The sequence below is a fragment of the Diadema setosum genome, chromosome 14 (assembly GCF_964275005.1).
Source record: "Diadema setosum chromosome 14, eeDiaSeto1, whole genome shotgun sequence".
NCBI lineage: Eukaryota > Metazoa > Echinodermata > Echinoidea > Diadematoida > Diadematidae > Diadema > Diadema setosum.
Window position 1 is genome coordinate 9,811,095 of NC_092698.1, and position 16,831 is coordinate 9,827,925.

Below are 16,831 nucleotides of genomic sequence, written 5' to 3' on the forward strand. Positions count from 1 at the left end.
TATCAAGCACACAATCATTGAGTGATGCAACAAATAGGGCTAAAATACACAAAGCTGTGTACTTGCTTCTCTATTGAAACCTTGCTTCTCAGACTCATCATATGAAACATGTCTTTTTACAATGCTCTTTAATAGTGGATATCACAGTTATTATGTTTTCTCTCTCTCTTTCTGGGTTGTTAGGGAAGGGGATGGGGAAGGGGTACATCAATGTAGGATTGGTCTACAAATTTATTCTGACACGGCTTCAAACTTTCAGCTTTGCCTACTACGGAAACAATCCCTGTAACCATTGCATTGCAAGTGCAGGATCTGAGAAGTCGAGACATAAAATTGATTGGGCACATGACATACTTAATCATCGAAAGTCTGTGCTTGAGTGCCTGTGCTGCATACCAGTGTCGCAGAGCATACCACGACCCTGTATGGCTTGGAAAGTTACGTCAGTGTGGGAATGAGCATGCATTCGGCAATCCTTTACTGCACATACCGGTACATTGTATTATGAAAGGCAAACTCATATCAAGGACTGTACATTAGTACTGATTCACGGGTTAACACTCGGTTAATTCCAAATACTTTGAATTCGAATCAATAACCTGCTGGGAAAATGTGTTAGGCAGACATTCAAATTTGTAACAAGAAGCATACAAAACAAAAACAATGACAAGAAATTTAGGCTTTAATCCAGACCTAGATTTGTGATATCCAACCAGTTTGTTCTATAGCATATCAAATGGTAAGTTAAATGTCATTCAACACCCCAGTGGGATATTCCCAGATAACAACCAAGAATAGATCTTGCAGAAAGTGCCAGAAATTGCCCACTATAAAAATTAAGATTTGACCAAACATACAGCATTTATAAATAAAAAATACCCCAAAAATGTTGGAGTTTGTTTTATAGTTTTCAAAACCATATACTTTTGCACCAGCACAACTTTTCATCACAAAGTGGCCATTAGAGCACCATATATACTGATCAACAAGAAAAATATTACTTCACAGCAACTGATTTCTTTACAAGTGAAACCAAAAACTCAACATTGAAAAATATGTCACTCACAACCTCTCTACTTCATATACAATGATTCATAAGAGTTCCATTGTGTCTTGGACATACTCTGTCAAACGCATTGAAAACTCTAGGCAATGTCAATTACCACAAAATGTCTTGTTCTGATAAGTGGCAGTGTCATCAACAAGGTGTGGAAAGCACTTCAAAACAATGCAATCACAGCACAACATGCCATGCATCGGTACATTATCAACATACAAGTGTAACACTGTACATACTACTGTATACGCCACATATTTAGCAAGTCTAAATTTTCGCGAATCGGGACTTCCCGAAAATTTCGCCAGTGGCTAAATTCTCGATCGTGGAGTCCTGTACTAAACGGAAAAGTATGCGTGTACGTCACATTCATATCGGCATTAGAGTCAATATTTTTGTGTGTTTTTAATTTCACAAATAGCAGCTGACTCACGAAATTTGCGAAAATAAAAACTTCGTGAAATATTTGGCGTATACAGTAATATTTCCAATACACTGTGTACCATGGCCTTTGATTTTTGTTTGCTACTGTAATTATATATTTACACTCTACAGGCTACCACATCAAAAGAACTCTAGTCTATGCATAACTGAACATAGTAATCTTATAAGCAAGAGAGTGGAGGGATGGAATTTGGCAACCATTACTTCATCTTTCTTTATTTTTTTGGTGTATTTCCTTAAGTCCATTTTTATACGATATGTATGAAGACTGAAATGGATAAATATCAGTTATGGAAACATTATTTTTTACTGCTTGTGTACTTATCATCGGCCTGGTACGTTAAGATGGCACCGTCTTTTACATGTTGCATAGTGCGAATGATAACTGCCACCAGGGATGGGTGTCACATAAATATAGCACATTAACAGAGCTGGCAAGTACGAGTACATGAATGTAAGTTATGCCATTGGCTATGACTTCAAGTTGAAGCGTCTCCTACACCATTTCTTTATGCTTCATTTCCGTTATTCTGCATGATTGAGGTGAGGGCAAGATGCAGATGGGGGAATAGTTCGAGGCGACGATTTATCCCGCAGAGCCTGAGCCAGCAGCGTGGCCCCATCCATCACTGCTGTACAACAAACTGTCAATCTTTGTATCAAATCGGGATTCTGAAAGTCAAAAGCTGCTGTCCGTGTGCAGTGACATAGCTGTATACAAGAGCTTGCAACACTCATGCCGCCACCTAATATTGCCGTCTGCACCTGCCGTCCACTTTCAGAGATCTCCGCCTGGACACCCGTATGCTCTGGTTCACTCGCATAGTCAACAAATGCCTGACAAGATTGCACGAGAGGTTTAGAAAAAGTAAGGCAGCGAGTCCTACTCCGCTCGTCCAATGTCACTTTATAGCGTTTGATGCTTGCTAGCAGTGAGCTTGTGCAAGCCGTCACACTCTTCATGGACAATTTGAACTGTTCTTTATGGAAGATATCATCGCTGGCGTCGCTGGCAAGTTTGCTTGCATTGGTTAAGAGCACAAGCTCTTTGGCAATATCTGCTGACAGATCGACTATATCCGAGGGGGAGAGTTCGACAAGGGGCGTGTGTTGGAGCTTCATGCACGAGTGCTCAATGTTCAGCTTTGCACAGGAGATTTTGTATCTATCTATGATTCCCGGCACTGCTTGCTTGGACGCTGGCTCATTTATTGCAGCAAGATATGCAGCATGGCTGGAGCACTCTGTGATATGAACGACAAGGTCTGTAAGCTGCCTGAGCGCAGTGGCAGCATCTTTTAAATGTCCCTTCACCAGCTGTGCCCTCACCTCCCTTGCTGCTATGGCCAGGCCCTTTGTCCTGGCTATCAACGTGTCCCTGCACTTAGAATATGACTCCCCGATCATGGACACACCGTCCGTGTTCACCGGTCGAATGTCCCTCGTGAGAAGAAACAAATCGGCAAAAGATTGCATCTTGAATTCACAAAGATCACACACAACAATCAATGAAGAAGGTCCAAATAAGTCGTTTGCGGACATGGCCATAATACACACAGCGATACTCCATGAACAGCTAGACATTCACAAGGGTTTGGTTGTAATCCATTGCTTTTCACATGAGGAGCAGACTGTCCCTGCAGATGCACTTGTGGGTTGATCCTGTAGTACAGACAACTGTTGTACTTCATCATTCATGAATAAAATGTTGTTTACTGAATGAGAAACACTTTGGAGACTGGTATAGCCCTGTGGTTTGAAGATCTAGCCACTGAGGTAGGTGGGCTGCACTGCCACGGTGCCCGGCTTATCACCTCTCACCAACACTGAATGATGTGTGGAGAACTTACTTCTTTAGGGTGAGGTGTGTCCCGCAAACACCCAGCTCAATCTCTGGTACACTCCACACAGTTCCATGACTCACCAGAGAGCACTATGACAGCGGTCCCATTTGAAACCCTTTTGACAGCCATTGGGGAGAGCAGACCTGCAAAACACAGCAAAAAAACCTTTTGATAAAACACAATGCAATGGTAGCCTGCCGGCTTTCAGCCAACTACACTTTTAACTCTTCAGGATTTTGCAACCCCCCCCCCCCCCCAATGATTTGAATATTGGTGTTTAGATATGGGATCAACTACACTAGAAGGTCAATTTCACTAGGGGAAAAAAAATGGTGCCACAAGGAGACCTACATTTGTAGTTGTATGAAAGCACACCAATGGTCCTTTACATGAGACTAGCCAACATGGTGCACTTCTGTTGTCGCATCCTTGTATTTTCATTATTAAAAATATTCAACCTTAATTTTACATTTGGTCCAACAAATTCATCGAGACAAAGAAAATGCAATTATGAGCTATTTACTGTGAAATTCTTATATTTCTTTTATGACTACATGTACAGTATGCCTCCCTATGTACCCGGTATAATTTTGACAGTCTGTAACACAATAAAATGGCTACAGATATTACTAGAAACCAACAATGCATGTACATATGTACATGCACTCACTGTTTTGGTTCCGTGTAATGTTAAGAATTTAAAGGAACATTATAAAAAGCATCTTCGACAGCCCATCTCTGCCCTTTTAATTCATGCGATGACTTGTTCAAATCACAAAATGTGCACCTCAGTTAACTAAAAATATGGTGAGTTGAACTATAGATTATTATACATATGTACTTCAACTTGAAATAGCATGATAATAGCATAAGGCCAAGTAAAAAAAGAAAGTAGTTTCTCGTCCGGGTTTTTTGAGCAAGGCGATGAGGGAGGTCCTTACTATTTGATATCTTACTATTTTTTCGAGGATTGTCAAAATGAAAGTAATATGTGTTTCTCGTCCGGTAATTCTGAGAAAGGTAACGAGAGAGGGTTTTACTATTTTCTATATCCAATTTATGAAATGAAATATCACTCTGGTAGCTGTGTTATGAGAGACCAGGTCCCAAGTGTATGTCTTGCCTGCACTCTGTGCATTTTCAAACAATATGTACCATACTTGAAATGAAACTTCATGCATGCAGAAATACATTTGCTTTTTCTTTCCACTACAGATGTCAAGGGAAAATGACCATCTTAAAACTGGTATTTAGTGTTGTAATGGCATTTCTGATACCATTGTACTTGCAATTCTGATGTATTGCGCTATTAATTGAAACAGGTATAAAACATGTCTTTCAACAAATGTACGACTGAAATAAATTCCATGATATTCAAAACACTGCTTTAGGGCAAGTCCAAGCTATTTTGCACCAGTAACGCGTGGGACATCACAAGAAGATTTAGCCCTATATTGCACTGTTAAGATTGAAACTTCATATGTTGGGCTGCTTTTGATAGCTAGTAGGTATCTTCATTAAAAACAATAGAAATAATGAGAATCACGCATTCAGTATTTAATTTATGCAAATTTATTCTCCAGTAACGCATGGGACCACAAAAATTGTCCTTTTTTTCTTCTTTTACTTTTATCTCAATTATTGTGAAAATACTTGGTGAACTATAAAATCATTACACACATCTTTTTCTACAACAATAACTGTACCTGAAACAAAACATTTCAGAAAATATCATGAAACTGTTTTCTCTCAAGATCAATTATAGAAAGATAGGTATAGTAACGCGTGGGACAAGTAACGCGTGGGACATTTTTGTCACTGTGAATATTGTGATGTGAATTGCACATTTGCTCAGAGAAACTTTAATATGGGGTACTAATTATCTAAATAGATGTATTTCTAATAAATTCTTGCAAATTCAAATGATTTAGACCCACCAGAACAATATATATAATAAACAATATGAAATGCCTGTGTTATCCTTTATTTTTTGACATTTCACTTTGAATGTGACCTTGAAAATAGCATGTAATGATCTTTTGTGAATTATTTATCCAAAGTGGAACTTTTCACCAAATTTCAAGTCAGAATTCAGAAAATTACAAAAAATCCCTCAATAATGTACACATTTCCCATAGAAGACCAAGATTTGGTACACTTCCATTGACTTGTACACAAATCGTCCCACGCGTTACTAAAATGTCCCACGCGTTACTAAATTTAATTGAAAATTGCAAGTATGAGATTTATTAGACTAACTTTTTATCTCTTGGATATGATTAGGTCCATTGTGAATTTGGTCTTTTGAAAGTTTCAAGTCAATTAAATCATTAACTTTTATGCATATGAGAAATAATGACCTAAAAAAGTAACGCGTGGGACATGCTAATTTTGGCCCATCTCTCATTTGCATATTTAATCAGTTGAGAAACTGAAAATCACAGTCATGATAACTTGTTAGTCAGACTTAAGGTCACCATACTTATTTTCATAAAAACTTGTAAAAATTAAAAGATATGTTTTAAAATGCAGAATTTTTGAATGTCCCACGCGTTACTCTAAATTTTAATTTATGCAGATTAATTAATTTATTGCTGGTTATGCAGAAGGATTCTTACTTTTTCTTTTTGAAATTCATGTATTTTAACTTCTTAGCTTTAAAATGATACCAAGTTTATGTAGATTGATCCATTTTGAATTTTCAGTCTTGTGTGATCAAATAGCTTGGACTTGCCCTTTATTTATCATTGGTGTTTGTGACTTTTTGTGTCCACACAGCTGGTATGTATCTGCATTTCTTCGTACAATTGTAGCACATTCAACTGGAAACTGGCTTGTACAATTGCAGATGGATGTCAAAATGATAATGATATGGCATTATAGCATTAAACATTTAAAGATGTTTCTTCATGTTCTAAAAAGACATTTGATAATCACTCATCATTTGGATGATGAATGATTGTATACCACACTACAGATGATACGACTCCCGGCCGTGTCCGTGAATTTACATCGTAAAGAAAAGTATCTCGCAGAAATACGAGACAAACCAGAATCCGTGGAAAAGTTATTTATTTTGTAGGTACACCCATTTAATAATTATACATTTGCTGGAAAAGCGCATTCATTTCATCTTCAAAATATAACAATAAATCGCCGTCAGATGCAACGTTACAGAGCAGAGTGTACGGGCCTCTACACAGCTACAGACACGCACACTTTGCCAATAAACGGTGCGGCACAGCCACTGCATTACCGTACCAGTCCTTCCGACACTGCACGCACATGCACATAGTCACAATGACAGGAAAATGTATACAAACTCCATACAATCCTCACAAGCATTTGTACAGTACACTTCATCCGCCTAAAATATGAGAAACGGGGAAAAATACGAACAATGCGCGAAATACGCGTGGAATATCAGCGATTGTTCGCAAAAATGTTGCCGCTATCGCGTTCACGACGTACCGAGTGCGCTGTACATCACAGCCCAGGCCCGCCCGTGGCGCGCCCATCCAACTACAGTTCGACTGCTTTGTGGAGCAGTGTGAAATGCATGCGTTATTACATACGCACTACAGAAGCTACAGCTGTATATGCAGCTAAGTAGAGGACGCAAGGCGTAATGAGAGATGAGACATCACCATTGGTAGGTGAATATTATTTTCAATTTCTTTTTTCGGCGGCCGAAAAAATAGTAAATATCAAAAAAGTCGATTCGGCAAATGAAAATCGATGCGGACGGGGAGCGGGCTGGGACGAGAATTATGAATTTCTTGGTATTTTCAGCGCCATTTTGAAAATAGTAAATAGTAAAAAAATTGATGCGGCGGCCAAAATCGATGCGCGCGAGGACGAGAAACTGGTTTCTTTTTTTACTTGGCCTAATGCAAAAATCAAACTGAGTAAATTACTGTGTACTGTAAGACGAGGAATGTTCGCATGCATTTTAATTTCGCGAATTTCGCGAGCGCCAAGATTCGCGAAATTAAAATGCACGCGAAAGTTCTTGTCTACACTATATACTACATTGAATGCCAGTGGCAGTTCGCGAACATTTCATGTCGCAAAAAAGGCCGTGGGCTCCAATTCGCGAAAAATTCATGTCGCGAATATATCATGTTTTACAGTAATTGCAAGAACTACACTATACTAAATGTACACTTGTACTGTGTACAAATATATATATGTACATGTATACAAGTACAGTATGTATACTGTTATGTCAGCTGTTCAGGAAAAAAAAAAACTTGGATCACACAGTTTGATAAATACAGAGAGCAGAGTTCTTGAACAGTCCACTTGATGATTGACATCAAAGTTCAATTCTAACTGTTTTGTGCGTTTAAAAGACTAAATAGTGCTTTTTCTTATGCAAACTTATTATTTAAGACTGGGTATAACTGTCAGACAGGAGTAGGCAGGGGCACACAGAACACAACAGAGATCCCAAAAGCTACAATGTATGATCAGATCAACACACAGGAAAGCTTTCAGATCAATAGTGCTGGATAAGGAGATGAAGGATAAAAGGTGGACGTCACCTTCTTCAAAAACAACCGAGTAGGGTGTCAATCCCAAGATAATGTAGATCTCCAAATAATGATGATGATGATAATAATAATAATAATAATAATAATAATGATAATAATAATAATAATAATAATAATAATAATAATAATAATAATAATAATAATAATAATAATAATTATAATTATAATAATAATACAGGCTCAAGGCACTCACAATTAATGTTTAAACCAAATACACAATCCAATGGTTTATTACAAGCTCCTACAGCTGTAACATGAAACCTAAAGATTGTTTAGAATCGATTCTGTCTACAATACCTTCATTTCATACAATTGTAAACATGTTGTATTTGATAAAAGTTCTACTTTGTTGCAGATCATACCCAGGTGAAATCACATTTTCCGTTAATCAGCGAGCAGAGCAAAAGAACCTTCATTGCAACTTTATTACAAATGTACAATGTACAGTTAGAACCATAGTAGATGACTAAAAAGAAAGTTTGGATAATTTGGACACCAGCAAATTACAAAAATGCACATCCCACTGCAACTACAAGTAGCTGTCGTGGTTGTAGTAGGAGCAGGGAGGTGTTACAGAGATGGAGTGGCAACTCTTCATAATTCATGCAAACAAGAGTTAGGGTTCAAGGCGTTACAATGGGATGTCTAGCATTCCACTACGCTTTGAAGTCATGTGTGGCACCGCCCTAGCTGCAAGACAAAGTTCGGAGACGAAGAACACATTTCACCTTTCGTTGAATTACAAGCTTTATTTCACCGTAAAATTTTTAATGAAATACTCGAATTGATTTAGAATAGTTTAGGAAAGAATTCAAAATTATAAACATGTATTTCTAGTTTCTTCGCAATGCACAAATCGAAATGAAATGAAAATTAGGCCCATTTAAAAACCTAATATTTTTCTATAATGCGTACATTTCCGCATATTAGTTTTCTATCTTTTAATTTAATCTGGGATATTTTGATCTTTCAAATAAAGTACTCCGCTAAAGCGTGTTCCAGCGTGCTTTTAAACTATTTGCTGTTAAAATTGTCAGTTTTACACTGCATTTTGATTCGCTACTCAATTCAAGGTACACAAATTCAATGTTGCCATCACATTGAAAAAGAGAGCAAATTGCAGTAGGGGCAAGTATTTCTAGATGTGAGAGCGTTAGTCCCGATTATTGATGCTCTCTTTTGTCAAAGCACATGGGTAACACCTGTAGTTGAACGCATAACTTCTCGGCGGTGCCGCGCATGACCAGTAGTTGTCTAGATCTCCTTCTCTGTAACACCTCCCTGGTAGGAGTGACTCAACTTGTCATGATGTGGACAGCTTGGATTAGTTGAGCAAAAAGTTGTTGAAATTTGTGTCAAAAGTCAAATATTAGATTGACGCAAACAGGGAACATAAAAGCTGCACTGCACTCTATTTCGGTCAGCTGTGATGCAACTAGGGCAAATTACACTTTTAGACATTGACACTACACAAATGATGCATCCGTCCAAGTACGTCAGAAGGAATTGTGTGCACAAGGTAACTATGGAATTGTTTACTGGTAACCCACAAGGCAAAGCCCAGTGAGTTAACATTAGATTCCATACAGTAATTACCATATATGCACATGATTCCTACTGACCCATGAAACGGCATAATGTACATTATTGCAGGTTGGCAGGTTTTTTTCAAATTTGTAAAACCCTAAAAACTTTCCAATACTGTCCAATTACAATATTGTCCAGCACAATTTGTCATTGATTAGCAAATTGGGATCATATTTCATGCATGAACAATGATAATCATAATGCTGTGTATACAAGTGTACTATTTAGATTTATTATGCTAAATGTGTGGCAACAACAGAAAGGGGCAAATGCCAGGAGGTCCAAATAAAAGAAGCCATTTTTGAATTGGGATCACATTCCTCAATGATGAATGGACTGATGAATATACCAGTACAGACCCTACAGTAAGGGGAAAGGAATAAGTCATGTTCAACTAGAGTGCTAGACCTGTCACATAACTTTTAAGAGCTATAGAAACAAAATCTCATAGGTCTAAATGTCTGCAACATGTAGAATTCTTTATTAAGACTTTGGAAAGGGAGGTGTGACCAGTGGAGCTGCTCAACTCTTTATGTGCCATTGTGCAAACCCCCTGTGTGGGACATTATTCTGAGACAGCAACGTAGTCTGTCATACTTTGGAATTTACATTCTGTTTATCAAATTAAAGTAACTTTAACAGATTTTTTTTACCCTGGACATGTCATAATAATAATACATAATAATAATATTCTTATTTACCCAGGGTAGCCTCTTCAGTGTTACCATTGCTCTACCAGATGGCCCTGCCTTTATTATTACCCTACCCTAGTAATGAGGAGAGTTGCACAGAAAATGCCAAGGTCTGCTTTGATGTAAATGTACATCTGGTATATTGTATGACAAGTCTATGATTTTTTTCTTCTTTCAAATGACCAAAATAGCTACATTACTCTCTTAGGCATGACTTTTGCACACAAAAAAGTGACACTCAAAAATGTAGAATTTACTCGCAAATCCAGTAGGGAATGGCGCTTGACACTTTTATTGTCAATCATTACATAACATTTAAGCTACATGTGGCAGGAATGGAATTGCAAGAAATGCTTCCATTATACTGTTGCATTTGGCGATTATCAATCGGTTTGGGCGGGTTGGTGCGTTTTGACCAGAATACTAAATGCGAACCTGGCACGCCGTCGACTGAGTCAGGTGTGCGAACGTGGCACATAAAGACCATTAAAAAGCAAATATGATATCAAACTACATTGTAGAATGGTCTCAGAGACCTTTACCTCTGACTATAAGTATTTCTAGTACTTAGTACACTAGAATAGCAGGTTAGTATAATGAATTAGTGTCTTCTCTTTAAAGGAGACCTCTGGATGATTTTCAGATTTTTACATTCGAACAACTATATATTAATAATAATAATAATAATAATATTGTGGGGGCGCTGTGGCATAGTGGATAAGACTCCCGACTCCCGAACGGAGGACCTCAAGTTCGAATCCCGCCCAGTGCTTACATCCTTGGACAAGATGTTTTTACCCACAATGTCCCTCTCGACCCAGGTGTATAAATGGGTACCTGGCAACGCTAGGGTAATAATAATAGCAGGGCCCTCTGGTAGAGCAGTGGCAACACTGAAGAGGCTACCCTGGGTAAATAAGACCTTATTATTATTATTATTAACTATATATTAGTTATACTGAGGACAGAGTTTAAGAATTTTTGATAATTGGGATGAAGAATAAGAATATTTTCAAAATTTAGAACAATTTGCAATGAACAAGGATGATGACATGGCAGAGTCACCAAAAGAATGCATGAGTTGGGGCTCAAGGAAGCAGAACAAAAGAAGAAGGCATGCATAGATTATACACAGGTGAACTCGCAAGCAAGCGGTATTGTAATGGATTACACTGCTACATTTCTGAAATATGTGAACCTCCTATGTCATTATCCTTGTTCAGTGTAATTTGTTTAAGGTTTTTCAAACTATTATTTCTCTGCTCAAGAACCACGATAAATTCCAAAAATCTATTCATGGAGTTGTCGATTTATGTACTACATGATGTGAAATTATGAAAATCGTCTGGAATATCCCTTTAACAGTCAGTAAAACAATGCAGAGGTGAGAGTGCATAATTGTGGATATGGAAGAAGTGTACTCCAGTCACAAGGATATTTACAAAAGTCCAACATGCATAAGGTGCAGAGCTCTGAGTGCATGCTGTATTTAAGACATTGTGAATACTGTACGAGCTGAAATTTTCGCGGTGGTTTTATTTTCGCGAATTTCGCGAATCGCCTTTGAACCGCGAAAATAACAACACGCGAAAATAACAACACGCGAAAATAACAACACGCGAAAATAACAACGCGTGAATAACTAAGTTCAGTTAGACCCTCGCAACCGCGAAATTAACAACACCCGAAAATGTCCTCCAAGTAGCAATTCGCGAAAATATCTGTACGCGAAAATTTCAGCTCGTACAGTACCCAGGGAGAGTGCTGCATTTCCATTGATATGCCATGAACTCAAACCTGTGCAGTTTGTCATATAAAAATGGGTCTATGGACTGATATCATCACAGGTGGTAAAACTTAGTATTTCAGCATTTCTACAATGGGGCTGCTCTCCAACTGACTGTACACATTTTGTGAATCAAAGTGATTGTTTGGGTTTTTGTGCCACCAGAGCACACAGGTAGCTGCACATGTACCACAAATCAATCTGTAATCTGCCGCACAGGATAACACGGCATGCAGTTATGCCCTTTTGCGGCATATTCCTTGCACTCTTGTGCATTTAGTTAGCAAAAAAAAAAAAAAAAAAATCAAGGAACCACACATATGGCTAGATACACTAACTCATTTCATCATTCCTGATTGGCTACATTCTTGAATCTACAGACAGTAACTTAAACATTCCTAACAGTAATCGGTAACATTAGACTGTACAGAATGCAAACACAACTGTTCAAGTCACACATGACATGAAGTGAGAACACTTTCTCTGCTCTACAAAGAGCATAATTATCTAGGCCTAGACTTGAGGGGTCTACTCCACAGAACAGAATCCTAGATCAATGGACAGGCAAATTTGCTTGCACATCCTCGAAACAACTTCCCACAATTTAGTTCTACTTCTACACCAAATAAGCAGCCTTCACAATAAGGCCAAAAAAAAAAAAATTGTTGCATTGGCGTAACATGAGATTTTCAAATAGGGTCGGTCGGGCGGATTTTTTTTTTTTTTTTTTTTTTTTTTTTTGCTACCTGCATTTTACGTGTAAAACTCGTGCTCAGCTCAGTAAACAGTTACAACTGCTGCACCGAATGTGCTGTGTTCATCTATTCTACAAATCATTTATGAGGCCGATATTACTGGAATTATACCCCTTCACAGAATTTAAAGATGTTGAAATCCCTATCCTGAATGTTTTCACTTCATATTTTACTATTTTGACTTAGATAAGATAGATGCAAATTGACCCATATGTACGATCTTTTCATCGCACACGGCGATCTCTATTACAGTCCCACATATACAGATTCGTGTAAGTTCTCCACACAAGAAACCTATGGCAAAACTGTGCACAATACATCGCAGTCTGAATGCTACGTATACACTAAATAAATCTTGTTAGAGTACGTGTCCGTGTTGGAAACAGATGACGTACTGATCAAGGAAGGCTTATGCGAGGCGCTAGATCTCTCCCTCGTACATCCGATATCCCCAGAGCCGTTTCCACTTCCGGGTTTGTGCGATCGCGATCGCAATCAACAAGATATTTGATATCGATAGCAAAAAAAAAATAATAAAAAAACATGGGGTCGGCGGAATTTTTAGGGTCGGGCGGGTTACGCCAATGCAACAATTTTTTTTTTTTTTTGGCCTAAACATCATTACTCCGCTCCCTTTCCCTTCCAGCACTCTCCCTCCTCCCGATGCTGCATGCTGACTTAAGTTCAAGAGTTAGCGCTTGAGTACACAGAAAGTTCTGTCTGTCCGGAGGAGTCCTTTATTTATTTTTTTTTTTTTGACGTTATCGCTCTCCTCCGCTGTCTAGAACATAGATCATATGTGACCCGCTACAACAAAATGATCCTAAAGTCGGGCGAGGTCGATTATTTGAAAATTGCATGACACAATTTCCTAATCTTTCTGCTTTAAATTGATATATAACACGTCTCATAAAAATAATCGGCTGCGGAGATATCGATGTTTAAAAGAGAGCATGTCAAGACGTCTGGGAAATCACTGTTTCGAGAAAAGCGCCCTAAAAGTTCTCCTTGCGATGCAATCACAATCAAGAGACACGCAAGTCAGTATTCACCTCCGGACAATAGAAGTTAAGCCCTAGCAACCCCCGAAATGCTCATTCAAACACAGCATCGGCGGTCTCCTCACCGACCAATCAGTGACCAGGATGTCAGGAGAAGCGGATAGGCATAGCGCAACCCGCCCGCACCCACCAGTCGACTGGGCAGTGTGCGAGCTTCACGCTTCGGTTAGCGGCAAGCAGCAAACTGACCAATGAGATCACTCTGGTCGTTGTTAGGGGCGGAGCCTATGTGTGGCGCTCAATCCAAATGTTCGAACCAGTTTCTGCTTCGTTGAAACGCCAAAAAACATGGCCCAGAAAAACGCTATTTTTTGGTCTTTCCTTTCATCATTTTGCTTCAAAATTTCGACAGATGATAGAAGACATGTCAGACTCTAATAATATGTCAAATTCAGAAAATCGTAAGTTTTGACCAATTTTGATGCTCTAACTTCAAACTCGATTTTCACGGCTTCGACCGTGCGCGACTTTAGGACCTTTTTGTTGTAGCGGGTCACATATATTCATAGTGAGGTAGCCGCACCTCGTCAGGGGCCCTAATATCATCACCCTACGTAAAATTGCTATAAGCGCACTGAACAAAAATGTACGCACAGGATTGTGTTCAGTACGCTTGAAACTTTGCGGGGTTACCACAACCACGCAAACTGAGGTGAAAACCGAACAATAAACAGTTTTTCTTGAAAATCTTAAATTTACATACCGTCATAAGGAATATGTGGTAGATCTAGGTAGGGATCACAAGGTCACCCGCACACGTCTTTCACATGCTTTGTCTACTGTATGGGAGCGCAAGGTGGCGAGGTGCGGGCCCCTTCTTTACCGCACATCTATTCCACATCGTTCATGTTTGACGATAGCTGCAAATTTCCGATATCGATCATTGAACTTGTAGAAAACTAGTTCCATTGGAATCTTCAGCAGTTTTCCTTTATGCGAGTGGGATTTCATAAAATTTCAGTGATGTACAGTCGTAGTGTGATTTAAACATATGCATAAACATTTAGTACTATAGGCCTAAGTTAGTAGTAATATAAACTAAACTAGACATCAATGACAAGGTATGGGTCACCCTTAACTATACACAGCCCTGTCGCTGTACACAAGTGTAAGTCGCGACAGCTTAGCGCACGGGGTCTGGTCGGGCTAGGGTCACCCTGTCATACTAACAGTTAAATAGTAGTAGCCTAGGGCCTAAATACCTAACGTTAGTAGTCTAGACCTAGGTCCTACCTCTAGTTAGCTTTCGAGGTGTAAACTTTTAACTAACATGAAGCGGTATAATTAACGTTAATTAGAGCCCACCGTATGTTGCCAGTGCAGTGCACTCACTGACGGCATACGCGTATAACGTTAGAGCAGCTTCTTCTTCTTCTTCTTCTACTTTAGTATTCTTTTTTTTTTTTTTTTTTTTTTTTTTTTTACTAGTCTAGGCCCTACGTTAAATAATTACCAAACAGTGAACAGACTGATCACCGGAAGGAGGCGCAGAGACCCATTCAACTTCCAGTTATGCCAGGCCAAGTATCTCATCAGCTACAGTACAGGGTAGATCAAGTCCTCTTGTTGAGTCTTACAGTCTCAAGATCACTAGCCTACTCAGCTCAGTATGGTAGATAGGGATCTAGCTGGGCTGGGTGAATCCAAATCCCGATACGCACGCATCACCAACGCCTTGCCTTCACTCAATGAAGCCCGATAAACGATGGTCATCCATCCATCCTCAGCAGACTGCAGCAGTGTTATCTACATGGCCGTCAGTGCAACACATGACTCCGAGGTGCTAGGAGTACAAAGCACACGGGCTACCCCAAAGGCAACTATAAACCCGAAAAAGCACGCATTTCAGCGCTGGAATTCTGTCGTTGTCGCATAATTCCAAGGGCTTCACATCTCATTACACGGACCGTGCCGTACCAGGAAATCAGCTGGCGTTTGCATCGCGTGTGTCGTCGGGGCTTGATGCTGACGAGCGTACATGCTTGCGCAAGGTAAAATGCACGGCGGCCTAAATCAAATTTGTAACGCACGCGTACGCGCGATCGAAGACTGCACGTAAAACTGCTCCGCCAGTACCGGAGTGTGCTGGTGTCAAGAAGGGTACACTAGGTGCAGCAGGTGTAGCGAATGTGCAAGAATACTAGCACTAGTATGCCATCATGCCAGAGATCTTCCTCCTTACACCTCGTTTACGAAGCTGAAGCATGATCTAGCAAGGGACCATGCGGAGTACTTGTGGTGTTCAGTAGCTCCATGGACGTGGACGACGCAGGTCGCCGTTCAGACACGTCGTTGCCATGAGCGGTTGTAGCAGACGATTTCTGCCTGAACACAAATGGCTGTGTGAATCGAGGACTGCGCGTTCGGACTTGGAGAAGAATGTTACACTTTCATGTGCCAGAAACACAGAACAATGATTGTGTAATGGTACGCAAGCGTCAAATAATGTCAATGTTGTCACGTTTTATACAACGACGTTCTAATTTCCAAATAGTACTTTTGAGAAAATACTATCAATACAATTATGACAACGTGCAGTACTTTATAGGGTCATTAACAAGTGAATGTTTCAAAGTGTTGATTGTGACATAAATAATACATCGCATAATATGCCTATTTCACCATTGGGGTGGGGATGGAGATGTGTGTGTGGTGTGTGTGTGTGTGGGGGGGGGGGGCTTCTAACGATAGCTAATTCATTCACTGACAGGTTTGTTCGTTTGTTTGTTTGTTCATTTCCATCTGAGAATTGGCTGGATAGCCCATATTCAGCTACGTTTAGCTGCATGGTGCACATGACTCATTGCATGCTGTATAATCCATTGAATCAATTTTTTCTTCTTATTTTGGAAGTCCCCCAGCTATGGCCGATATAGATATGAGTGTTTCAGCCTATACATGTATGCATAGTTTTAACCAAAAACTCTCAAGGTAAAGTATTAAGTACTTCTCCAGTGAATCGGACGGACATTCATGCCAAGAAGGGGGGGGGGATATAAAAAATGTGGGCGCTAGATGGCGTTCTTTCAAAATGTCAAGCACTGCAGCT

General features: G+C 39.4%; 1 protein-coding gene across 1 annotated transcript; it reads right to left on the reverse strand.

Moving 5' to 3' along the window:
• Positions 1-1,722: 1,722 nt before the first annotated feature.
• LOC140237778 (talin rod domain-containing protein 1-like) lies at positions 1,723-15,707 on the reverse strand. Its single transcript, XM_072317714.1, has 2 exons — positions 15,259-15,707; positions 1,723-3,488 (listed from the first exon to the last, which is right to left on the reverse strand). Exon 2 carries the CDS (start codon positions 3,083-3,085, stop codon positions 2,027-2,029), a length of 1,059 nt encoding a protein of 352 aa, XP_072173815.1. The 5' UTR covers positions 3,086-3,488; positions 15,259-15,707; the 3' UTR covers positions 1,723-2,026.
• Between the last annotated feature and the right edge of the window lie 1,124 nt (positions 15,708-16,831).